Source organism: Poecilia latipinna, unplaced genomic scaffold (genome assembly GCF_001443285.1).
Source record: "Poecilia latipinna isolate Pla-1442-1.1 unplaced genomic scaffold, P_latipinna-1.0 Scaffold316, whole genome shotgun sequence".
In the NCBI taxonomy this organism is placed as follows: domain Eukaryota; kingdom Metazoa; phylum Chordata; class Actinopteri; order Cyprinodontiformes; family Poeciliidae; genus Poecilia; species Poecilia latipinna.
The window spans coordinates 112,824-137,990 of NW_015112932.1; the positions used below are offsets into that span (position 1 = coordinate 112,824).

Genomic DNA, 25,167 nt, shown 5'->3' on the forward strand with positions numbered 1-25,167 from the left:
AATGATTTAAAAACAAGATAGAACATCAGGTATCATGCAGGAAAAATAAAGTTTATTTGATCAGTTTTAGAACCAAGTAAATAACATCACCATAAATAGTTAAAATAAATAGTCCCGAATAAAAAACAAAACATTATTACATTATGTAAATATCACATGTTCCAAAATATACTTTATAAAAGTACACTGTCACACATCATCTTGATGTTAAATAGAATCATCACAGACTTACAAAGAAAATAATAAATAATATTCCATTATAAAACATAGACTTCAGTGTTTCTTTTAGAGTTGGATTTTCTTTCTTTCTTTTTTTTTATAGTAGCACGGTGTAGTTTAACTGTTTGAGAAGTGGTTCCTTGCTGCTTGTTTCTTGCTCTGGAGATCGGTGAGGGTTCAGTTAGTGTGTTCACCGAGGTTCATGTAGCCAATGGCTCGGTTGATCGTGATGGTGCGGACGTGGAAGCCTTTCATGATCTTGCAGAGGAGCTTCCGTTGATTGAAGCCGTTGGTGCTCGAATGGTCCACAGAAGCCTGAAGAAATACAGAGGCATCATTAGGGCTTTGTGGAAGCAGCTCGTCTGGTAAAGTTGTGCTTGGGTTTATCAGAAATATGTTTCTCGCTAGTTTTTGAGAGAACAGCTAAGGCTTACCTCCTTTGAGCTCAAGTCTGTTAGAGATGAGCTAAAGCAATTCTGTTGATTACAAAAAAAAGAGAGAAATCACTTCAGTTTTTTTTTTCCGTAGAGTTCAGTTTGCAGCATGAAAAGAAGTACAAATGCTTACAAAGCAACAAGTATCAGTTCAAAAAGCAATGGTGATAATGTTTGACAAACCTCCATGAGCTCTCTGAGGGGGAGGAGAACAGAAGAACCAAGAGTACCATCAGAATCCGGCTGACTGGAGAGAACGTTGTAGTAGTAGCTCAGGTCGGTCCCGATGTCTTTCAAACATGACTCCTGCACGGAATAACAACAAAAACATCACCTTCAGACTCAAGAAAAGTGACGCCTTGAATTCTATTGACAGAAAAAATATATATTTAAACACATAAAACTTTATTAGGTAGCTATTTAGATGCCTACCCGATCAAACGCTGATGTAGTTTCCCCAGAGCATACTGAACCCTGTGGGACAAACAGTTTACAAAAACCCATTAAAACCACTTTCATTTAAAAAAAAAAAAAAAAAAAAAAAAAGTTGATATGCAGCACAACTTCTGTGACTTCTCTTTATAAATAAATCATTCGAATGTCAAAAATACCGCCAAGCAATGCCAATGTCATTGTCTGTACCTGTGGCGAACACACAGTGGACGTGTTGGTCTTCAAGTTCAGCTGCATGTTGTGCCTGGTGCAGTTCAACCCACTGAACATCCTTGTCTGTTGGGAGCAGAGAGGTTTAGCACCCCAAACGCAGCAACGTAGAAGTCAACCGTCACCGAGTCACCTACCGGATCGTCCGGCGCCAGAAGATTTGTGACGTTTTCCAGAAGCATCCGTGCATAAAAGACACAGGAGTCGGTCATCTGACCGCTGGGCGTCAGTGGTAGTGACCGGCTGACCACCCATGCAGGGCAGCTGAGTGCCAGGAGCAGCAGCACAGGAGTGAAGGCTGGTAATAAAAGAAAAACAAAAAGCAAAATAAACACAGTAATGTTAAAAACTCTAGTCTTCTAATTATTTTCTTGCTGAGATACACAGAGAAATCATTTGATACTCACAGAGCTTCATGAGTGGCATCCTGGACTTGAGTTGAATTCTCTGAGCGTATCTGTCTCAACTCAGGCATCCTCAAGGGTTTTATACCCTAAGTAGGGATTTTCTCTTTTTTTTTTTAAATTTATTTCTTGAAACTGAAAGTGCTTTGTCACGTCATTCCTCCTTTAGAGATTGAAGGTCAGGGTGAAACTGGAAATAACATTAGCAAATCTGTGAGGTTACTCTTGTGTTAACCATTGACATTTATACTGAAAGGAAGGGTGAGAATATTATTTGATGCTATTTTCGCCCTCCACATTCATACTGCCTCACAATTCTCCATTCAAAAATTTTCAAAGCAAAGCTGGATGTATTTCATTTCTTGTAAGAGAAAAGAAAGAAAGAAAAAAATTTTCATTAAATAAAAAAGCAGCAAATACATTTTGAAGAATGAGACGTTCTAATTGAAACACTTTTGTGCAGACGCTCTTGAGCTTCACAAGGGCCACAGGTCACTCTTTTATTGGATGCAGTTGTGTATTATGGTTATATTGACCCTGAAACAAAAATCCAGTCAAAATAACAATAATAAAGAAATTCTCATGAAAGGAAAACTGAAAATGTTCCCTTTTTATGGTATGACATATAGAATAAAATGTTTAAAATTGTTGTAGACTTTGAACCAGAACAGCTCAAGTGCAGAAATTACAAAATGTGGAAATAACCCTTTAATGCTATTCATTACTCTAGCACACACAGTGCAATTACACTATTGTATTCAGTAAATTGGAATATTATTGAAAGTTAATTTATGTCAGTAAACTAGTTCTAGTAAAACACATTATATTGATTAGACACAGACTGATGACTGTGGGTTTACATTTAGGATTAGAATATTACATTAGACCAATAAACATACGGTTATCATGCAGAAATGTGGGTTTCATAAAAGTATGTTTAATACCTGGTTAAAGACTTTTACAGTTTTCAAATTGTACTTTTAATCAGACAAACAAGCCTCACTGGAATTCATAGTTTAATTTGTTGAATAAGACTGAATGTCTGCCACTCTGTTACACTTTCTTCTTGCAACATTCTCTCAAAATGCTGTACCAACAAGCAGCCTTTCCTGGCTAACGGCCATCACGACGTGGCACAATAAGCGCGCCTTCTCGCTTCAAAATATCAGTCTGATTTGACACAGCTGGTGTTATGCCTAAATTATTGATCTCTACTCTTCTCAATAGCAGTTCACATTTATTTTTGCCAGATAAAGTCGCATGCTGACAGTATGTTGCAGGCCAGATATTATCTTGATCAGAAATCGGTATTTGCACTGGTGAACAAGATGAATATTCTGTGCGAGAGGTTCTGTTCTTGGTTCCTCGTTGTGTCAAATTATGTTATGCTCTACACAGTACAGCATTTGTATAATAACGGTTCTTTGATTGTTCTATAAAATGCCACTTTGTGTCTGGGTCATGCATAATACTGCTCCTTTAAATAACTAAATTTAAATCAATGAAATATGCTGCGAATGAATCTTTTAAGTTAAATTTGGTTTTCCCATGGCTTCTTATATTTTTCCTCATTCTTCTTGTTTATAGGTGTTAAGTGCTTTTCCAACCAGCATTGTTGAGCCCATAAAACATCCAATCAAAAGTGTCTTCTTATACCTAAAACCACTTTTGTAACTAGCCTGATTTTCAGCCCCATTTTCCCTAGTTGCCATTTCTTAATGTCTGATGTCATTTTTTTTGTAGGTTACCTAGTTATTCTCATCAGAGTGGTTTCCCGCGTGCTTCCTGTAACCCTTTTTCAAAAGTTGTCGCACAGTCAGAAGCGTGAATGTGTGAATGAGGACGAAAACCCAGCAGTGGTTGGTTTTTAAAAGTACGAAATACATGTGTTAATGAGAGTTGACGTCACGTCGCCTTTCGGTTTCAAGGAAATCGCACATTCTATTAGTGGTTTCTGAAACTTTCAAAGCACTCATTTTGAACAAATTCCTCTGAAATCCAATTGAATGCAGCTCACTTCAGTTCACAATTGAAACATTTATTACTGGATCTGTTATTACAATCGTTGTACAGTACATTTCTTAATGAAGCAAACAATATAAAGTTCATCTTTGTGTGAATAGACATTCTTAGAAAGCTGAGTGTGGAAACACCGAACATCTAAATCGATTTAATCATTCTTTAAATAAAGTCTCTTTTGACATGTACGCACATAAAATAGATTATTCTCTGACTCTTATGTGTTAATATGGAACTGACATGTTTTATGGTCGGCATAAGCAAATAAAGCATAAAACATGATTTTGCATATTTCCTATCTGGAGGCTTGTACTTTTACACGACTCCATTTTTATTTTATTTTTATTAAACTATCTTGCACTATCGATAGAAACAAAACGGTAAAATCTGTTGCAAGCAGAAGATGCTAAAAGTGAATTTCAGTAATGAAACGGCTTTGATACAGTGCTCATAGTGGAATAAATGATACACTTTACAAATACACAGAGCACGTCAACAAAATCAAGCGTTTGGTGCGGCACGTTGAGAGGTTTAAATCAATGTCCTGAAAGGAAAAGGGAAAACAAGGCTTGAGAGTTGTTCCCGAAAATAAGAGATCTGTGCAAAATTCACCAAATGTTAAAAGAATGGCAAGAATACAAACTGGGCAACAGGATTCCCCCTCATCCAAACAATTATACAACATGACTTGTCTCTAGTGGGAATGAGAAGCCTGCACCAACTCATTTGTGCCAGTTTTTAAATTAGTGACTTTATTCTCTTTTGACTTTGGTTTGGGGCTTTTCTGACTGAGTCACACGATGCGATAAACTGCATGCGTGTTCATGCTATAGGCCTGTTTTTTTTGGGGGGGGGAGGGAGTGGGGGCTTTCCAAACATCACGACCATGGCTCGAGTTAGTGAAAACACAAAACACCGGCAACAGTCTGTGGCATGGGAGGCTGGATGGCGTGCAAAAGGACACGTGTGGATAAGGATGTTTATTTAGAGACCGCTTTCTCTGTCTGGTGCCGCTGATGGCTGTGCGCGTGCCTGCAGCAGAGAAGAGCGAAAGTTAAAGGCACGTAAATTCACTCATTTGAAACACTGGATCTCTGCTACAAAGTGGAAGAATACCTGGTTAGGTCCTCTACATCCACCAGCATAGCATCTTGTTCCACATGCAGCTCGTCCCTCATTAGTAACAACTGCACCAGCTCCTCGTTTAGATCTGCACGAGATGATCAAAATTTTATGTCAGAAAGCCCCTAAATGGTGCCAACTGAAAATAATTTTGTTTACTAATATGTTGCCCACTAAAGTACCAGAGTAAATTATGATATGACTGCCTTTAAGTATCATTGACATGGGTAACCACAAAATTTGGAAGGTCATGGAACTCCCATTTCTCTGGTTTCTAAGAGCTTACATGCATGCTTGTGTGACGTACTCACTCTGAATCTGTGAGTGTAAGTCGTTTGTTATGACTTGCAGCTGTCCCAGACTCATGTCCCTCATGTCCCCGTGCTTCAGGTTCCACTTCACCAACCCCTCACTGATGTGGGGCAGATGAGGGAGCTGAAAGACGCATACAAACGAATTGTTGCGCATCAGAACAGTAGCAAAATCGAGTTGTTTTCAAGAATTCGTCAACTTTAAATGGGCCTTGCAAATATTCCCCATCTATAAAAACAGTGGGACAAACATGCTGGCCTTCACTTACCAGGGGTTTTCTCTTGCATCACACACACACACACACACGCGCGCACACACAAACCAGACAATTGACAGTTTACTGAAGCCCAGCAAGTCCCTAATGTCATCTTTATTGTGTTTACTGTAAAAGCAGCCATTCCATTTCCATCTTGTTTCCCCTTTTCATTAGCTGTGGATCTTTTATTGTCTCATAAAAGGCGCAGCAATGAATCTTATCTCTTTCTCGCTGACTAACCAGGTCGGCAACAGGCGAACGTCTGTGCAGCTGGATTTGCCTCTCCACCTCCACCTGCATGCGAGCCATGGGTCGAGCCAGTGCCAGCGCCACCCGTGCCTCCTCCTGCAGCCTTCTCTGCACCCGCCAGAAGCTGCTGCAGTCGTCCAACGGATCCGAGTCCTCTTCCGCCGTGTCCCGGTCCGACAGTGATGAACTCTGCTTGCTCTGCACGGGGAAGCGAGGGAATTAGTGGAAAGTCGCAGCAGCCGGGGTGTGTTTTTATGCGACTGTGATGCACGAGGGGAGCTTAGGGGACGCCTAAGGGAGTATCTGCTGGTGCATACCATCGGTGACAGCGGCGTGTCCAAGCTGGTCTCGGTCCTACTGTCCTCAGCATCGCTGTCTTTGTCGCTGCTGCTGTCGTTGATGAAGCAAACCTGCAGATTCACCCCGCTCTGCAGCCTGATAGGAAAAATAAGAAAGGTTTTTAGTTGACACCAAACTTGGAGTTAAAAGGGAAAACTTTTAACTCCATGTGTGTTCTTTTTGTTTTTGCACAAGACAGCAATAAAACCTCAAAATTTGGAAGATTGAAGTCTATTGTAAGGGAAATTAGATGTTTAGATTAAAAAAAAGTGAAAAAGAAATCGTTTTTGAATTGTTCCCCAAATAGCTTTTTTTTTCTCCTTTTTTTTTTTTTACCACCAATAGCTTTGAACACAACATCAACAAATTTGGCCAAAGCTGTGGAATGTAGACTGCAAAAAATTAAAAAAAGTAAATACATAAATGTTAAAGCTAATTAATAAATTAATCAGGAATACTTAAGCGTATGCAGAGCCTTAATTGAATTCCCAGGATCTAAAACAAATTTTTAGCTCAAGCTATCACGATAAGCATTAGGAGAGAACGAAATTGAAAGTAATTATCGAGAAGAAAAAAAAAAAACAACAAAAAAAAGCTAAGTTAGTTACCTCACAGTGTCCCCCAACCACAGTTTTTCCAAACAATAAATGCGCTATTCATTCAATATCTCACCACGACAACCCCCTACTGAAAGGAAACTACTCAACAACCAGGATCAGAACAATTTGTTATACATCCCACAAACAGGATGAGGTGGAGCTGGAATTTCCACTTAGAGCTAAACCCTATGATAATGTACCTATATTGGGGGTCACGTGGCTCCCATACCACAATCCCAGTTTAATGGATTGCATCACGCATCACTTCTCGTTTCACAGAGCGCTTCCTCAAGTTAACGAGAAAGAGTGAACTGGGTGAGAGGGTAGGTGTGGTTTGGTGTTAGGTAAACAGGGTGGAAAATAGTGTGTAGAAGTTACAAGAGGTCAAGGCTGCTTGTTGACCAGAAATGACAAAACAGTATTGTCACAGGTGTTATGAGTTTTTTTGTGTGTGTGTGTGTGTGTGTGTGTGTGTTATTAGCCGTGATGTCAAGCAACTCCTTCCACTGCACGCCTTCCAAAACCTCAATTACAAATGTGAAATGTCAGTTTTGGGGGACAGCAACAACCATCATGTTACTATGTAAATAACACCAATGAGGCTGTGTTAAGGTTTTTGTTATAAAATCTTAGCTGACAAAAAAAAAGGAAGAGAAGGAAAAGCTGCTGTCTACAAAATGGAAGTGTGAAAACATAACTGGAAAGGGGAGATAAAGGATGATTGACAACCAAAACAGGCAATGTTTTCTGAACGTTATGCCACGGTCAAAATATTTTCCTCTGCAAAATGTCAGAGGGTAAATAAACACCCTGTTGCTCACACCAGTTCTTCCCAAACTTGAACCTCTTTGTTCTGCTTTTCTTGGAGGGATTCCTGTCCGTCTCCTTGAAGTGAACCTGACCTTACAGGACGCGTCTTACTTTCTGTTTTACACTTTCGTCTGTCAAAATCCAACAATTTTTATTTTAACATTTTCTTCTAAGTTATGTTCTGTTTCTCACAAAATACATTTCCACAGGCGTTTGAAGCTGGAACAGCATAGAGGCTCAGTTGGTAGCACTGTACCAACATGTTTATCCTCTGAGGACGTTGGAGCTAAACCCTATGATAAATCCAACACACTTTGATAAATAGTATCATTTTAGGATAAATGTGTTGGATGGATGGAAGAACCTAAAGCACAGGTTGGTCAAAAAATTAGCAGAGTACTTTAGGTATATTAGGAATATGAATCATTAGGATTTTGTGTTTTAATTAGTACTCTCTTTTGCTCTGCTTTTAAAATATTAATCTGCACAAATAGGGCCCATGGTGATATTGAAAAATAAAGTTCCAAGAATGAAATATTTTGTTACATATCATCAAATCGTTTTAAAATACACACACAAAAAAAAAAAAATCAGAAGGCGAGATGACTGTTCACGAAGTCCTATAGTCATATTAATGGAAAAGTGAATAGAAGGAAAAAGCAGGAATGGTAAGCATGGGATAGGATAAACGTCACCCTTGAGAGGCTAACCTTTCTATCCTTTATAAAATTTGTCTTATGTGATAATTAGATTTTTGACAAAGCTGAATTTTTGCTGCTGCCAGAGTCATGAGCAAAAACAGGAAGATGGATTATATCACAAAATGTCACTGCCCTGGCTCCCTGTTAGTAAAAATATACAATTTAAATCCTTATTGCTGTTCTATTAGGCATTATAATACCTGAATGTATTTGAGATTTGCTGTTTTGGCAGAGACACCTCAGGTCATCAGACCATTTAGTCAGTTCATTGAGGAGCAGAACTGAACAAGGAACGGCAGCATTTATTTCATATGCCCTGCAGCTCTGGGAAAAAAGACTGAAAACAGTATGCAGAAACTGTTGACTTCTTTTAATCAGGACTGAGGAAAATGACGTTCAGCTATTACTTTATCAGCTTTTTTCTGTCATGTTTTAACTTCTTATTTGTGGTGTCAGATCAGCATTTTAATGTTTATTTTTATGCTCGTCTCTGTTTTTGCACAGGAAGTGACACTGTGACTTAGCTCATTTTTATAATGATATGTCTGTGTTGTTGTTTTGAAAAGTCAGTTCTTAATAGGGAAGTCCTGGAAAAACAAAAACAAACAAAGAAAATGGTGGCCAGATGTTGGCCACTGACAATATTGAACCAAAACTGAACAGGAGTTTTATTATATCCTTTTGTAATATATGTTGAATTCGTGGAGTAAGTAGCATTAAAAAGTGATATACTAAAGTATGAAGTCAGTGTAAGAATGCATACTTTAAAAAAAAAAGAAACTTTACAAAATATTAATGCTACCCTACCCCTTTCTCAAGTTAGCTACGGACAGTTTCAGAACAGTAATTCTGTTACATTTAGTAAAAAAAAAAAAATAAAAAAAAATAAAAATAAAAAAAAGTAAGTTGATCAAACTCAAACCAAACACACAGTCACTCACAGACACAGACTGAATCCTACCTAGAGGTTGGGGTGCTCTTGCTGCAGCTGGTATAGATGACAGGCTCGTCGTCATAGAAACTGCCAAGGGCAAGTTTCTGCCTGATTGACTCTCTCTCATTCCTCTGAGCCTACCAGGAAAAAAAAAAAAAAAGAAGCACACATGAATGATAAAGGACATTAATAAAAGTGTGGCTCCTACACTGCCACATCCACTCATCTCCCCCACACATTAGCAGAGACTGAGCTGATTGGTTACAGCTACAAAGGCTTTACTAGGAATAATAATATTAGGGATGATTAAAGGTTTCAAAAATAGTGTTTTTACCCTTTCAAGAGGTTATGTTTGGTAGACATTTCTTCAGTGATTTAAATGATAAAGATCTGAGAGTTTCAGTTTCTCAGATGCCTCTCCATATATAGACCGGTAGATCACAAGAAGTCACATCTGAGCTGCTGTCATGAATGAATATCAAAGGTATTAACTTTATTCTGCGTCGCATTAAGACTTTCAAAAATGACAAAACACGAAAAACCAGCAGAAAGGGTAAGAATACTTTTTTTTTTTTTTACAATTTGTATGTTTATTTTTTATTTATTCATTAATTCATATTGAATGAATGCTTACATTTTTCTTAATCTTTCACTTTGAGAAACATGTTATTTAAACACAAACCTGTGGTAAGTGCAGTTTTGATTTTTAACTGTAGCAAAACCCACAAATATGTTATTAAAAATCTAAATTTCCTGCTGGAGAGTCAAAGGTCCACTAGATGGCACTCTTCTATTGATTTTTCTATATAACACTGAATTGTGCATTACATTCTGGCACTGTTTGAAAAATGAAAAAGCAAGGCTAGCGACTTTCCAAATTGTACACATGTCCTAAAAAGATTTTCTCAGCTCAAACACCATCAGCTGGTGTATTTCTCAACAAGTCTTGCATAAATTATATTCAAGGATCCCTCAGATAAGCAATAGTTTGTAAGGGGTCACAAAGGTTTTCAATGCATCAGGCCAGTCGTACTTTTACATTGTTATTTGAGACATTTGTTCACAGCTTCAACTCTTTAGCTCAGCTTTCATGTCATTCCTTTTAGATTTCTACACTTGTTTTTTTATCCTATTCCCGTACGGTATGAAAGCTGAGGAACCCTTTCATTTTGGAGATAGTCTTTTTATTTTTAGTCTTGGAATCAAATTAGAGTGCAAGATTCCTTTTTAGCACCAAAACAATCATCTCCAGTGACTCTAAATATTTAACCAAAAAAAAATCATATCCAAATTCAGTCAGACTCGCACAAAATTTTATATAGCTGCACCTCAGGTTCTGTGACGCACATTCAGATGAGGATGTGATGTCAGAGCATGAATCAGGTGAGAGTCTTTACAATTTTGCTCCCCCACAACAGATGGCCAGATGTCCCCCCGACCCCTCCACTTCCTCACACTAACATCATTTTTCACCTTGAAACATAGTAAGCACATATTGATGAATGGAATGGAAAACGCCAGACACCACAGTAATGCCGAATAACCACCTCAACCTATTTTTAGCCTTCAACAATGCAATTTACAAAAGACAAGTGTCACTACAAAGACGCAAAAATGATTTACGATCATGTTAATCCAGATAAGGATTAAATTGATATAAATAAAAAGTGAGAGATTATTGAGAGATGCACAAATCGGAATCATGTGAAAACATCCACTCCCTTTCCAGACATCCAACTCATCCATTATGGCTGACATCTCCAGCTGCACACCCATTACGCAGATACCTATCCCCCATATCTGTGAAAATCATGTCACAAACACTCTGCTCTCAGAATCCCCGCACCAACGCAAACCCAAATCCACACACCTGGTAAACGCGTTTCTCCTGATGCACCATCTTCTAACGCATCGTACCAACACGGCCGGCTCTGCCCTTCTCTATACTGCAGTGGAGCTCTCGTATACTGCAGGTCCATGCAAGGAGAGGAGAGTGAGGGAGGAGAGCACAGGGAGGGGAGAGGCATCAGAGAGTGAAAGGAGGAGGAGGAGTTGAAAGTGTGGGAAGAGACGGAAGCAGAAGAGGAGACAGAAATGGTAGAGAGTGGAAGAGGGAGGGGAGAGATAGAGCTGCCACAGTTTTCCTGATCTGTTATCTGTGCCTCCATCTTCCTCACTTGTGTTTAGCCTCCGTCTTTCCTTTGCTGAAAATAAAAACACAAGACATGTAGATTTGGTGAAGGAGTCGAGTTCCAATTGAGTCAGACTATGTACTGTTCTGTCCTGAATGAGACTGCATCACTGGAAGGCAAAACAACGAGAGAGGCCCCGATTCATTTGAAAAAGGTTCTGTAACAGATGATGACACTAACATGACCCTAACCCTTCTGTCCAACTTGTCTCCTTGATCCTCTCCAGTTTTTGTTTTAATGTGGACGGATTAAAGTACAATCTGCCATACAAGAGGGAGGAGGAAGCGGATGATGCATCTGCTCAAACGTACTAAAACGCTCTGCCCTCAGAGTGCTGTGTCACAGTGAAGCAGTGGGTCGATCAAAGCATCTTGAATCATCATTCATCTGCGCAGAACTAAAAATACCCAGCATACAGAGGGACATTCTCTCAAGAACAGTATATTAACTTTTACATTGTGCGCACATATTTGAGAAGCAGTAACTCAGTCACTCACAGAGATGCTGGACAGCCTGGATCGTCCCCCACAGTAACAGCCTTCAGCTTGTGGCACCAAGATGTCCTGGACTTCATCGGCCCAGCTGGGGCTCTCAACCATGCAGCGTCCTCCGTGGTGCTGAGCATCCCTGCTGCCGTCACCGTCCTCCCACCAGTGGCCTGGTGTGTCCCCTCTGAACATTTCTAATTCTGCCAAATCCACATCATATCCTTCCAGAAAGACCAACTGTGTGGAACAGTCAAAATTTGGTGTTGAAGGTGAAATTCAAGCAAAAGTTAAAGATTAAAAAAAAAAAAAAAAAAAAAAAAAAACCTTCGACTTCCAAAAGCTCCTTCATATATTTGAATTATGCATACCAACTTAAGTCCATCTCGTTTAAAAAAGGTATTTAGGATCGTCTTGGAGCTCAGTGCCACTCAAAACACAGCTATTCCAAGGGACTATGGAGAAACAGAAAAGACACCGTTCCCAGAGTGTTGCACATTCTTCGCCGTCACATGGAGCCCAGTTTCAGTGAAGTGTAAATGTTCCTCGTTCACATGCATCAGAGGGCGCCCAAGGGAGAGAGCACCATGCGGAAATGTATAAAAAGAGACAGAATGGGGTGACCGCGCACATGTTCTGCAATATAAAGTAACACCTGCCGATTAGTAAATTAGAATTAAACTTAATGTAAAAGTAGCTTTATAAATATATTCACATGGCCAATATGGATTACAGTTTACTAAAAACTCAAATTTGAACATTGTAAAGGACCAATGAGAGTGTTGTCTAAAATATGGTCAACCAAACCCAAGTCAAGGCTCCAAAATTTGGAGCAAATGTAGAGGCAAAGAGTTGTAGAATACAAGATTTCCACTTATCTGGAAATTGATGCCATCTGGTGTTTGGAACCAATTCCCTGATGTCAATATACTACTGGCTAGCACGTTTAAAATCAGATTTTCAAAACGCAGTACAATTGAGCAAGAGTGTACATCAGTAAACACCGTCTTTCAGTACAATATAGAATTGGAGTTCTGGATCCCAGCTGTAAACACCTTAAAACAAATCCCCAGACAAGACATTGTTCAAAGTTAATGTTTATTAAACTCTCAGGAGACCCAGGCACCTACAAAGGAGAACAGTTCAGCTTCTGTTACAGGAGAGCATTGCCACTTATCTAGGAGTTATGTCCTCCCAGTCAAGGTATGGATCATCTTGGCTTGCAGTGTGATAAAGCAAAGGGAATGACTCCCAGAACAAGTCAGAATTTTCTAGACTTTGGTATCCAGAGCTGATCTGCGGAGACACATTTTGCTGGTCGTCTGGCATTTCGTGATGTCCAAATGACATTCTTGGAGCAAAAAACAGCCTGTCAAAAGGACCAGTCCTTCTAGCGTATGGGCAGTAACTGCTTGGCATGTTGGCTGTAGTTGTTGGCATCGTGGTAGTAAAGTAATCCATGAATTGGTAGAAGGGGTGGTTAGCTACCTGAGGCTTCGGAGCTGCTTGGGGATACATTTGCCACACTGGACGTCTATAAGCATGGTAATAGGATTGCAGGGGATGAGCCTGCTCTTTAAAGTAGCGAGAATACAGTGGGTAGAGTGCAAGGAGTCTTTTCCAGAAGTAGGGATTTTTATAAATTGGGCGAGCTGTGACAGCAGTAGTCGTGGTGGGAGGAGGCGAGGTGGTCGTAGTTGGAGGTGGCGGGGTATACAGGCAGAGTGGATAACGTTTATGTGGACTACAAGGAAAATACATGGGACGCCATCTTAAATGGCGTCTCAGACGATGAAGGCTTAGGGAATCGTGAGGCAAATCATCTTTTAAAAGAGCAGGCTCTGTTGCGTTCACCTCAGAAATTGGAAAAATGGTGCAGGTTAAATTAATTCCACTCCCCCTCCATCTCATTGTGAAGATGTAAGTCCCATTCTGAAACAGGGAACAGGTCAAATTACACAATGCCTTGTGCTTTTACACTCAGTTGTAGAGACAAGTTGAGTCTCAAAGGCAGTGGGAGCAAAATTACCTCTTGTAAAACTGTACAGCTGTCATAACGAACAAGTAGAACAAGTCCAAGCTTGGTCTGGTTCACCAAGACGCCACAAGCTTCAGGCACCTGGCTAAGCGGTACATATTCCGAGTTGCCTGCGAAAAAAAAAAAAAAAAAAAAAAAGTTAACCAAGTAAGTTTAGACAATTTAAATAATTGCGATAGAGACTCCTACCGATGTCCAGTTGTAGCTCAGCAGCACCCAGGCCCATCACTTTGAATTTCATTTTGCTAGGGCCACAGTGAAGTGAAGAGTTAGCGGTGCTCCATTCATCTCCCGTAGTCACACCAGCTTCGGTCACACACACACAAAAAAAAAACATTTAACATTTGTTGGTAAATTACAGTTAGAGACATGAAAAGTGGCTTACCATTGGTGTCAGCTTGGATTGAGGAATTATTTAATCCCATTTTTGGACCAACAGCCACAGAAGGAGCCGACTCAAACTCTTTTCCACTAAATGTAGCATTTTCCACTTTGGAACTCCTCCCCACCTTAAGTGCTTTAGTTAATTCTCGCCAGCTAAAAAATGTTAGACCAAGCACTAAAGAACACAAGAGCAGCGCAGCAGCTATCGGTTTCCATTTTCTACGCCACACACCACCTTCCATCATAACAAGGAAACACAACAGTTCAGTATGATGGATAACGTCTCAGGCACACCTTTTAAATAGTACATGCAATCTAAGTGCCAGGTGATTCAATTAAGGAATCAACCAATCAGCCACAGCTCACCCCCTGTTGTCAATTAGGTTCAAACTGGTGATTCTTTAGCCTCTGTTCCAGATTATACCCTTTTTTTATCTGCTCAAAAGAGAGATCTGAATGGTTGGACATCACCCCCCATTAAAATCAATGAAGAAGAAGATCTTAATGCTGACAAGAACGTTAAAAACCATGACCTCACACAAATCAGCATGCAATTCAAATAACTTTAGCTGTAAAAATTGGTAGGGTACCCAAAAGATACTCTCAAGAGTAGCATAACTTTAAAATGTTTTTACTCAAGTAGATGCAAACAGAAGTCATCCAAAACATGACCAAAGAGTAAAAAAAAAGAACAAATATTTAATGAATATTCCGACTGAACACTTTGATTACATCTGTTTCCCATTTATTGAAAGAAATAAACCCACGGGTAAATAAATGTGAAGAAATTAAGTAATGTATTCATAAATTAACCAACAAAGGCACAAGAAACCAAGATCTAAATTTCAGTTCTTCTCAATATGAAGCCTATGAAACCAACCAAACTTCAGATGGCAACATGTTGCCGTTTGAGTATATCTCGTATATATACTCTAGATTCACTTGCCCTCCAAACAGCACAGCAAAGTTCAGATAATTAACATTGAAACAAGAAATCTTGTGTACTGTGATCAAAAAAGCAGACTCCTTGTATCAAACTGTGGGTATGTATGTATGACCTCTGCACCATAAATTGAGTTGTTACTAGACATTACTCAAGTAAAAGTTTGGTGAAATGTAACTTTTTTAAAATTACAAATAAAAGTAACTGATTACTCTCCACCTGTAAATATGTATGATTTTTAATTTCTATATACCAAAAAAATCTATTTTTTTTTGTATTCAAACAAGTTTGGCAACATGGTAATTGCAGAAGAAGTTCTAATACATTAAATATTGTTTAGTCATGAATAAGGTGGCACAATAAAGGCCATTGCTATTAGTTGAGCTTTTTTTTAACCTTCCCTTTGGTTATGATTTTGACAGTGCTTTAGCTGTAAAAAAAAGCTCAACTAATTGCTAAATAAATTAAATCGATCCATAAACAGCGAGATTACTTCCATAAACAGTGTGACATCTACGTTCTTCGCTTTGTGGTTGTAAATTTGTTCACAAGTCACATTTAATTAGTATGAATGAAACCAAAAAAAAAAAAAACTCAGCAAGAGAATTGGAATGGAGCATCAAGACAACTGTGAATGTAGCCCAAACCACAACTAGATACAACTTTAATTTTATATTTTGGTGGCGACAGTGGGTGTTTGTACTGCAATCGTTGGATCACCAGTTTGATTCCCAGTCCATTTGTGTCCCTGGGCAAACACTTCATGCACTTTGTCTGCTGGCGTTGGTCAGAAGATCCAATGGCAAAAAAAAAAACAAAAAAAAAGGCTTCATACAGCCTGCCCCAAGGCAGCTGTAACTTCAATCCAGTAGCTTGTCATCTGTATGAGTGTGAATGTGCCCTTTGAGATTTCAGTTGGAGATATAAAAGAGCATTATAGAGACATTACAATGAAACCCAGACATGCTTCATTAGAATGTGGAGCTGAGTAAAGTGAGCATACAACTAGAGTTTTGTCTAAAAAAAAAAAAAAGCCTTGTTCCACCCAATCCTGTCAGAAGTAGGACTTCATCTACTTGAGAGCCGAGCCATGTTTCATTGGCCTCAAGATAGATATCACAGTCTATGAATAATTGCAGCAACATTGAGAAACACCTGATCAATTTTGAAAATACTTAATCTACCCAGAGTAAGAATTTTATTTTTAGTGTGCAAAATTTTAATCACAACATCCCAGCTTGTTAGGCTTTTGGGGAAGCACTGAAATACCCCCTATATGTCAGTATGAATTTACCTCAATACAAACAAATCACAAGTTGTGTTTTCAAAACTTTATTTTAAAGCTTCACACTAGCCTTTATGAGAATAAAACATGTGCGGAAAATGTTCATTTGGAACAACAGGTAGGTACTCCAAGGGATACAACTGTCCAGGGGCATCAGAAGGACCCTGGGTAGGTTCAGGAGACTCTGTAGTTTTAGATGAAATTGCTGTCGTCTTCTGTCCTGAAGTTGGAGACTTTGGAGGTTTTTCAGTTGGATAAGGCAAGAAGGGAGGGAATTCTGGAAACTGAGGCCAGTATGGGACGGGGAAATACGGCGGAAAGGGAATCTGAGGATATGGGACTTTAGGTACTGACGTGGTAGGTGGTGGGGCAGTCGTCTGAGGTGGGAAAGGGTGCAGATACAGGTATAAGGGAAGTTCTGGAGGTTGTGGCACAGGTTTTGCAGGTTCAGCCGGTGCAGGGAAGAGATGAGAATAAAAGTCAAAGTAAGGCTGGCTCGGCATCCGGGGAACCTGCGGCATCCGGGGAACCTTAGTTCTTGCAGGTTTGGGACATAACAGAGACAGAGGATGGCCTTGCCAGAGTAGTGGTAGCATGTAATTTCCTCCCTTGTGATAAAAACAGATTACATTTGAACAGAATATTACATTTATTTCATTAAGTTTTATGCAAAGCAGTAACTGCATAAGAAATATCCAAGTTCAGAAATTTATCCCAACATCTTGCAAAGTTAAGAGTTTTACTTCAACACAAGCCATTTTAAACCAAATTGTGGATACCTGCTGAATCATGTTGCAGCCATCATACGGAGCCATCAGAACAAAGGCCATTGGGTCCCCATGCATTCTGTAGCCACATTTTGGAGGGACCATGGACAGAGGCATCGGGGGCTCATGTGCTGTGGAGTGGGGGGATATTAATACCCACTCCAAGTAACAAATTTACTTTGAACATGTTTGTTTTACCTTGCTCCACTGCAAGTTGTGGAGCTCCTGGTCCAAGTGACCTGAACTTCATGTGGTCACCAAAACAATGCAGAGAGGTTGCTAAGGGGTTCCATTTCTCCTTGGAGCTCTCTTCCATGTCAGCCTGCTGAGACCAGCCTTTGAAGGAAAGGGAGGGGGAAAAAAAACTGTCATTCAAGATTAGTACAGGCCAGAGATACCTTCCTTATATTAAGCATTTGTGAAATACATACCAGCAAAATCTGATTGATAATCTGTTTCATCATCCACTGAAGCGTTTTTAGAGTGCTTTTCGCTTCCATAAGGGACCTCAAAAACCCTCCCGAACACGATTTTTCCTTCTTGAACTCGACCTGAGGGAGGAAAACCAGTTTCTCTCTGCACGATTCGTCTCTGAGATTTCCTCAGTCGAAAGCAGTCTGTAGTTTTCACCCAGTAACACGTCAGAATAACAACTGCAGCCAAACAAACAGCGGGATTTTTCACTTTTCCTCTACCCATCGTTCAACCCTGCGCAACTTCTGTAAAGCATTGATTTGTCACGCCTTTTTAAAATAACTTGTCGTTTGGAGGCAAAGACAGTATTTGCTGCAGCGGCCAATGAAATGGTGCGAGAGAACGCGGCGTGTAATCAGCTGGGACTGGCAACACCTGATCACCTTTTGGTCTGAACAGTTTCGCTGCCACTGCGTGGCTCTTTAAGTCACAGCTACGTTTGGATAATTTAAACGCTGACGCGTTTGCACAGCATTTCGAACAAAGAATGGAGCCATGAAGTGACAAAAATGCGTAATAAATTAAAAAATAGTAATAACCAGATTCATTCATAAAGAAAAGGTTGCCACCTTTTAATCTATAATCATTTAAATGGGCGTGATTCATTAAATGGATCATAAAATTATTACATTTGGAAATCATTAATTTAATTTGAATTGATTTTTTTTTTTTTTTTACTAACATTGGAATATTTCAGAATTAAAGGGTATAGGTTTTACATAATCAATGTCGACATGGTACTGTATGATCAAACAGAGCCACACTTCTGATTGGTCAACCTGCAATGTTTGTCCTACGCCACTAACTTTATTAAATAAATTCCTTATATGACACAGAACTGTGTAACAATTGCTTTTTAAAAAAAAAAAAATTTTGTGATATATTTGCATATTTATATGAATTATATAACTGAAAATATTGTATCACATGCTGTTTAAAGAAACTGTTTCAAGACTTTTATTTTCTAAATTTACTATTAATTTTATCTATAAATTATATCACACCAAAAGTGCAATATAAAATTGTGATAATTTAATGTGTGAACATACTTAGACGAATACTCTTGATGCACCATTGTATGCAGTTTAGACATTTGTTTCTGCTTGGGTAACATCACTAAAAGAACACTACACTTAGAGTGAAATGTGGTTGTAGCAGTGTCATGATCTGAATTTGTGTTTCTTCAGATGGAACTGTGTGCTGAAATCAAAGTGAACTAACAATAGTCAGTTTGGACTCAAAACCTTCCACCGTATGATTGAAGGTAAAGATCAAGATATTTTCTCCATCCAAAACAAAAATAAAAAAAATGGTAGGAATAGTCCACAGTTCAGAACTAAATCTAAAAATTTAGTTTTGAAATCAAAAAGTTTAAAGAGGACTCTAGACGGATATTTCTACAATCTGACAGATTTGGAAAATGTTTGCAAAGTAATTTTAGGCCAGGCCTAAGAAGATTGAAGTAATTTAAAAATCTGGTATTAGTGAAGTAAGGAAAATAGGATAAAAACTCAACACCTTTGTAATAGTTTATTTGCATAGCATATTGTAGAGCACTGCAGCATTTTAATCATGTGTTAACCTTTGAGAGTTACAAGTGTCTTTCTAAGGAAGGAGGGAGTTCTGTATACTTGTGGCAAAATGTGAACACTATTTACAGTGCCAGTAGGTCTAAAAATAAAATATATATATTTGAACTGTGCCCAATCTGGCAGTCCCCAACTTTACAATTTTCCCTCTGCTTCCATCTAGTGGATGACTAAAATAAGTGCAGTTAGAATAAAAGCCAAATACACTGTATTAAGTTACCATATCAAGAGCAATACTGAACAAAGGAAAATCAAAAGGTAATATATACATTTTATACTAGATAGCCATATGTGCCAATATCCCTAAGTCACCATAAATCTATTACAAGCCACAATTTGAGAAAACTCAATCTTACATCAAATTAGTCTGAAAAATCCAGACTCAATCAGAAATTAGACTTGATTGAGAAAATGTGTCCCTTTGTTCAACTATTGTTGATCTCTTGCACATTTGAAAAATAAACGGCTTGTATAGCACTGTATCAAGCCCAGAGGACACCAAAGCATCCATGGTCATTCATTCACACACATTGACATGCTGATTGATAGTGGCAAGTTACTGGCCTGTAGCCCTGGACTACAACCCACCAGAGGCAAGGCTGCAATGCACCAGCACTTCTGGGCTCTCTGACCACCACCAGGCATGGTGGGTGCAGTGTCAGATCACTGTATCCAAGCAGTTCATAATTTGACTGCTCACTATCCCACTCCACGAAGTGGTTGGACATAATGAAGGTTTTAAGTTTTACTTTTGGCAAAGTTACAACTGATTGTAGTCCGATTATCAATTTTCATAGACTATACTCTTTTCAACAAAAATGTCCAACTTGACCCATGTCAGACTTTAGTTTCCATTTCAGTTTCAAACTGAAATAACCCTGTAGGGAAAAGAAATTTAAAAAAAACTACACATTGTAGGATCTGCAACCAAAGACGAGTCCCTTTTATTTTAAACATTTCAACTTTTCAAAGCTAACCTTGATAAAACATGTCTTGAAAATGTTGCTCATTTGGAAGAATAGGTAGGCAGATCACAGGATACCAAGTTGCAGGAGCATCAGGAGGAGTCTGGGTAGTGGCAGGATCTTGTGTTACACAGGGAGTCTTTTGTACAGGCACTGGATATTTCCCATGAGGACAAGGATAGACAGGAGGAAATTCTGGAAGCTGAGGCCAGTATGGCCAAAGAAGCTCTGGATTAAAAGGAATCTGGGGATAGAGGACTTTTGGCTCTGCAGTGGGAGGAGGAGCTGTTGGAGGTGGATGAGGGAATGGGTAGAAGGGGAAGCCTTGAACAGGATCATCTGTTGCATGATAATAGAAGTCAAAAGGCCCCACGGGCGGAACCACCGGCCCCACGGGCGGAACCACCGGCCCCACGGGCGGAACCACCGGCCCCACGGGCGGAACCACCGGCCCCACGGGCGGAACCACCGGCCCTACATGTTTGGGACACAGCAGGGACAGTGGATGGCCTTGCCAGAGTAGAGGGAGTATGTGATTTCCACCCTGGAAAGCAAGACAGAATGTTAGTTTTGGCAGAGTTACTCTATTCCTGTTTGCATTTAGCATCTGCATTAAACAAGTTTGAAGTCAGCCCTTTATAGTGGTTTAAAAGCAAAGCATAGCAAGATATGTATGACCGTCACATTTAACAGGGTTGAGGTACCTGCTGAATAATGTTGCAACCTTTAAATGGAACAATCAGAATGAATGTTACTGCGGTCCCATATATCCTGTAGCCACATCTTGGAGGAACCATGGCCAGAGGTATTGGGGGTTCATTTGCTGTAGGGGAAAAGAAGTTACATCAGTGTGCAGACCTGTTTATGTATATTAAAATAAAAAAAAAATACTACCTTGAACCACTGAAAGTTGTGAAGCCTCTGTTCCAAGTGACCTGAACTTCATGTGGTCATCAAAACAATCCAAATATGCCCCCAAGCGCTCCAATAACTCCTTGGAGGCTTCATCCATGTCCGTCTCCTGGGACCAGCCTATAAGAGCAAAAGACGACTTAAATTTGTCCCACTTGTTTTTAAAGCATACAGGCTACACAGTTATGGTCCTCTAAAACCCAAGGTCCTGACAAGTGTAGTAGCTCATGAAGCAAGTGTAGCAAACTACTGTGCTTGGCCTGGTTTAACTACATGAGGTTGAGGAAGCCAGACATTTTAGAGGGGAACATACAAACTCCCTATTGGTTAATTTAGTTAAGTTAATCATGTAGTGTCGACTAGTGTTTCAGGGCAATACATCACAACTCAGTTACCCACACCATGAAGTCCTTTACTAAACAAAGACAATAAAATTCTTCAAGTTACTCCGACAAGAATTATCCGCTTCTGAAATGTACGCCACACTAGAGCAGCAGCATTAACACCATTAGCACATACCTGCGGAGTCTGCCTGATAATCAGATTCGTCATCCAATAATTCATTATTTGACGACTTTTTGTCGATATCCGAGCTCTTGAAAACTTTCCCAAGCAGAATTTTTCCTTCTTGGACAATAGAGGTGGGAGAATGAACAGACCCTCTCTTCACCGCTGGTCTCTGAGTTTTCCTCAGTCGAAGGCAGTCCGCAAGCGGCACCAAATAACACATTAGAAAAACAGCTGCAACCAAGCAGACTGGGGGATGCGCTTTCCGTCCCACACCCATTGTTTTCTGCTGCCTAACTATTGTGAAGCAGTACTGTCACCTGCTATTTAACCTTTAATTAATTGGCCGCTTAAACCCAGTGCAGCACGTGCTGCACCAGTCAATGAAATGTCGCGAGACCTGCTGCACTGTAATTAGCGGAATAGTTTACAGCTTAGCAGAGAAAGGTGGAGTGGCCAGAAATTGAACTCCAGCAGGAATACTTCAACATATTTCTATTGAAATAATAGGAGACGGTAGTGTTGTTAACCAATGAACCTGGGAATTCAACATCTTCACCAATGCCTGGTGTGACCTACATTGATCTCCTAAGATAAAAAACAAAAACATTCTCCACAATCTTCATGCTGCTGCTCAAAGACTTCTGGAAGTTGGTGGAGATGAAGAGATGACTAATAGCGACAAAGTCTTCATACATGGGTGCATTACATATTGCTAATGTGTTGAAGTCGGATTCCAGTATACTGTTGTTGCATCCCAGTGAACTAGGATACCTTTGAAACTCAAGATTTATAACTCAGGATAGTTCACGTGTTGTCTGGACATTTTGATCATTTTGGTTCAAAGCTGAGGTGAACAAAAATTCACCTTTTCAGAACACTATAACATTTCTGATCAAGAAATTGACATCTACTGAAAAGAATGTCCATGCTCTGTGCAGTACACCCATCCATGAACTACATCAGTGCAGCTTAAGCCTCTGCTGAGGTGCCAAGTAAAGCCCATGTATTCATATTCATGAATCCAACTCTGGTGTCAGAGGCAGAACATCTATGGAGCATGGTTCATATTCAATAATCTGAATGTGAATATGGTTCATAATTTATCATTGTATTTTTGCCAATTCATCACAATCTTTCTTATTTAATGCAATAACTATAGCATACTCTTCCAACTCCCCGGGGCTCATTTTTAATATTCGACCATACACGAGACTCCCTGAATCTTTAGATCTTGATATCCAACCTGATTTGCTTGGCCTAATCAAAAGAGAACCCAAATACATCCTAACATGAGCACAAAGGAGATCAAACTGTTTTCATCTGTAAACCACTAAGATGGTTCACTGAGACATCAGGATTTATGAATAACAGCATCAATGTGATTACACATTGACAAACAAATACATATAGAAATTGATTTCATAAATTCTGATTTGCAGAAAAATACCATCTCCTTGCAAGATTCAAGTATGGTGAAATTTACCTGACCCCTTAGCTTCTTCTCTCGACCTCAAGTTATTTCAATTATTGCAGAAACATGCTTTAAAGTTTTATAAAAAAAATAAAACATTTAGAGGTTAATCTGTCCTCCTTTTTGTTTCAACATTTAGGCAAGCAGAGATACAGAAAAGGGAAAAAAAATAAATCAAGCTACACAAGTGAGATAAATTACGGTAATTGGTCTTTTTAAATCTATGATAAATAGAAACACTTTAACCCAGCTTCACACTGAAATTGTTACAATGTTTTATTAATATTCATAGCTTCCTCCAACATATGTAAATATAAAAATTATTCAGAAATCTTTCCAAGACATGGTCTTAATGGTATTGTCACAACAATTATTACAGATCTTAATTGGTTTATTTTTGATACGGTTACCTACGTTTCTGATAGGTACACTTAGAATTCTACATATGGCTCGTTGGTACAAATAACATTTTTTTTTTTCTTTTCCATTCACAAAGGTCAATTATATGAAACAGGTTAAAGACTACAATAATCGATGTTAAATCTCCCCTCAGTGGACCACTAATTGCCTGGATGAAATCAGCAGTAATATGGATAGTACAAGAACATAACAGAACAGCCTAAACTGTTGCCATGGATCCCGCTCTGGCGTCAGGGGCAGGACGTCTCTGCGGAGCGCGGTGAAGAGTGATGGGGGGCATCCAGTCTGTGCCAGCAGTCCTCCTGCCTTCAGCGCAGACCTTCATAAACATCACTTCACAGCTCAGAGAGAAGCCCACCTCGAACCTGGGGACAAGAAAGAGTCGGCGTGGGTCACACGTTACACCTCGTCAAGACTGAGCGAACATAAAAAGAAATTCAGAATAAACGTACAAGGAGGGGCTTTCAGCTCCAGCCAGGATTTGAAAAGTAGGGTTAGGAGTGGTGATGCGTTCTTGTGTTCATGTGAACGTTCATCTTCATCTCGTTGTCCAGGATTTGCACGAGTTGTTGCATCGAGGGGAGGTGACCCGATTCTAGTTTCGACCACACTGGCACGTCTATGGAAACAAGACTTTGAATGTGGCTGGGTTTTTCTTATCCTTGGAGCGGCAGCACAATAACAAGTAATAAATGTTGCTTACATGTAGCTCCACACGTCAAATATAATAATGCATTTTCACCAATAAAAGGCTGTGGATGTCACACAGTCTAACAAGAAGTTAGGGTTTAGTCTCTGAAGCCATGCTGGAAAGGAAATGCTCACCGTTTAATGTGATTTCAAACGCTCCTGTCGACATTAACTGGTTTTCAATCATATTGCTGAAGAAGAAGACCATCATGCAGGCATATATCTGACAAGAAGAACAAAAACTAGGTTAAAAGTCTGAACCAAAAAGTTAACATGAGATGTGTTCGTTTTGACCCGGCAGGCGTTTGAGAAAATCCACAAGAAATTCAAACTGAAATGTAACAAAGAATGAATAAATAATTTCATGACAGACATAGATTGGAAAAACAAACAGAGAAAGTAATAGATGAATAAATCAGTGGGTTTGCTAATTCACAAACCCACTGATTGATAAATTGATGGAATAAACTAAGCTTCTTTTCTGTACTATTTTATCAGATTTGGACCAATTTGTTCATGTCCAAGACTGAAAACCTCTTTCACAAAACGCTCTGCTGATTAGCTGATGGGATTACAGCATCTGGCGTCATTAGTGAAACTGACTTCAGATTTATTAGTACCTGGTGACACCAGATGTTTGATACGTTTTCCTATAGCTATATCTGATGCAATGTTTACAGGTTATTACCCACAACAGATACCAAACACTGTCACTATCAATCTTAAAGTTTTTGTCCAAGGAACAGCAACTACAGAATATTGTGACGCAACACACTCTCTGATGGGAGCATCAATGACCCTGGGGAAAACAATCTAAGCAATACTGAACTTTAAAAACATGCAGAGCTCTGCTAGAGAGCATAAAATGAAATCATGGGACCTTTGGTTGTCTTACAAGTGCATATGTACACCCTGACACCATTTTTCTCCAATTCTAAATAAAACCCAAGTGATTTCTGTAATAGTGCAAAAAAAAAAAAA

The 25,167-nt window shown here is 39.3% G+C and overlaps 5 protein-coding genes across 5 annotated transcripts; all 5 read right to left on the reverse strand.

The window, feature by feature from the left end:
• Window positions 1-297: 297 nt before the first annotated feature.
• Window positions 298-3,985, reverse strand: LOC106948971 (uncharacterized). The gene is made up of 7 exons (XM_015034891.1): window positions 1,724-3,985; window positions 1,454-1,614; window positions 1,296-1,382; window positions 1,086-1,127; window positions 837-959; window positions 654-695; window positions 298-534 (listed from the first exon to the last, which is right to left on the reverse strand). The coding sequence occupies exons 1-7, from the start codon at window positions 1,740-1,742 to the stop codon at window positions 397-399; spliced, it is 612 nt and encodes a 203-aa protein (XP_014890377.1). The 5' UTR covers window positions 1,743-3,985; the 3' UTR covers window positions 298-396.
• Window positions 3,986-4,083: 98 nt separating this feature from the next.
• On the reverse strand, window positions 4,084-11,100 carry LOC106948970 (schwannomin-interacting protein 1-like). The gene is made up of 7 exons (XM_015034890.1): window positions 10,932-11,100; window positions 9,089-9,198; window positions 5,996-6,113; window positions 5,670-5,876; window positions 5,173-5,296; window positions 4,856-4,949; window positions 4,084-4,771 (listed from the first exon to the last, which is right to left on the reverse strand). The coding sequence occupies exons 1-7, from the start codon at window positions 10,959-10,961 to the stop codon at window positions 4,720-4,722; spliced, it is 735 nt and encodes a 244-aa protein (XP_014890376.1). The 5' UTR covers window positions 10,962-11,100; the 3' UTR covers window positions 4,084-4,719.
• Window positions 11,101-12,819: 1,719 nt separating this feature from the next.
• Window positions 12,820-14,455, reverse strand: LOC106948969 (uncharacterized). The gene is made up of 4 exons (XM_015034889.1): window positions 14,162-14,455; window positions 13,966-14,082; window positions 13,768-13,886; window positions 12,820-13,670 (listed from the first exon to the last, which is right to left on the reverse strand). Exons 1-4 carry the CDS (start codon window positions 14,403-14,405, stop codon window positions 12,912-12,914), a joined length of 1,239 nt encoding a protein of 412 aa, XP_014890375.1. The 5' UTR covers window positions 14,406-14,455; the 3' UTR covers window positions 12,820-12,911.
• Window positions 14,456-16,453: 1,998 nt separating this feature from the next.
• On the reverse strand, window positions 16,454-17,974 carry LOC106948955 (vegetative cell wall protein gp1-like). The gene is made up of 4 exons (XM_015034871.1): window positions 17,587-17,974; window positions 17,354-17,491; window positions 17,168-17,286; window positions 16,454-16,996 (listed from the first exon to the last, which is right to left on the reverse strand). Exons 1-4 carry the CDS (start codon window positions 17,852-17,854, stop codon window positions 16,454-16,456), a joined length of 1,068 nt encoding a protein of 355 aa, XP_014890357.1. The 5' UTR covers window positions 17,855-17,974.
• Window positions 17,975-20,133: 2,159 nt separating this feature from the next.
• Window positions 20,134-21,946, reverse strand: LOC106948974 (formin-like protein 3). Its single transcript, XM_015034895.1, has 4 exons — window positions 21,615-21,946; window positions 21,078-21,215; window positions 20,888-21,006; window positions 20,134-20,727 (listed from the first exon to the last, which is right to left on the reverse strand). The coding sequence occupies exons 1-4, from the start codon at window positions 21,880-21,882 to the stop codon at window positions 20,191-20,193; spliced, it is 1,062 nt and encodes a 353-aa protein (XP_014890381.1). The 5' UTR covers window positions 21,883-21,946; the 3' UTR covers window positions 20,134-20,190.
• Between the last annotated feature and the right edge of the window lie 3,221 nt (window positions 21,947-25,167).

Excerpts from the sequence above, each read along its gene's own strand:
- LOC106948971 (XM_015034891.1), bottom strand. Across the intron at positions 1,383-1,453 it reads TTCTGGCGCCGGACGATCCG|ACAAGGATGTTCAGTGGGTT; the intron begins GTAGGTGACTCG and ends TGCTCCCAACAG. Across the intron at positions 1,128-1,295 it reads CCACTGTGTGTTCGCCACAG|GGTTCAGTATGCTCTGGGGA; the intron begins GTACAGACAATG and ends TTTGTCCCACAG.
- LOC106948969 (XM_015034889.1), bottom strand. The coding sequence starts at position 14,405 with ATGATGGAAGGTGGTGTGTGGCGTAGAAAATGGAAACCGATAGCTGCT. Across the intron at positions 14,083-14,161 it reads AATCCAAGCTGACACCAATG|CTGGTGTGACTACGGGAGAT; the intron begins GTAAGCCACTTT and ends GTGTGACCGAAG. Across the intron at positions 13,671-13,767 it reads GCTGTACAGTTTTACAAGAG|AATGGGACTTACATCTTCAC; the intron begins GTAATTTTGCTC and ends TCCCTGTTTCAG.
- LOC106948974 (XM_015034895.1), bottom strand. The coding sequence starts at position 21,882 with ATGGGTGTGGGACGGAAAGCGCATCCCCCAGTCTGCTTGGTTGCAGCT. Across the intron at positions 21,216-21,614 it reads TTATCAGGCAGACTCCGCAG|GCTGGTCCCAGGAGACGGAC; the intron begins GTATGTGCTAAT and ends TTGCTCTTATAG. Across the intron at positions 21,007-21,077 it reads ACAACTTTCAGTGGTTCAAG|CAAATGAACCCCCAATACCT; the intron begins GTAGTATTTTTT and ends TTTCCCCTACAG.
- LOC106948955 (XM_015034871.1), bottom strand. The coding sequence starts at position 17,854 with ATGGGTAGAGGAAAAGTGAAAAATCCCGCTGTTTGTTTGGCTGCAGTT. Across the intron at positions 17,287-17,353 it reads ACAACTTGCAGTGGAGCAAG|CACATGAGCCCCCGATGCCT; the intron begins GTAAAACAAACA and ends CCCACTCCACAG. Across the intron at positions 16,997-17,167 it reads GCTGCAACATGATTCAGCAG|GGAGGAAATTACATGCTACC; the intron begins GTATCCACAATT and ends TTTTATCACAAG.
- LOC106948970 (XM_015034890.1), bottom strand. The coding sequence starts at position 10,961 with ATGGTGCATCAGGAGAAACGCGTTTACCAG. Across the intron at positions 5,877-5,995 it reads ACACGCCGCTGTCACCGATG|AGCAAGCAGAGTTCATCACT; the intron begins GTATGCACCAGC and ends TTCCCCGTGCAG. Across the intron at positions 4,950-5,172 it reads CTTACACTCACAGATTCAGA|ATCTAAACGAGGAGCTGGTG; the intron begins GTGAGTACGTCA and ends CATCTCGTGCAG.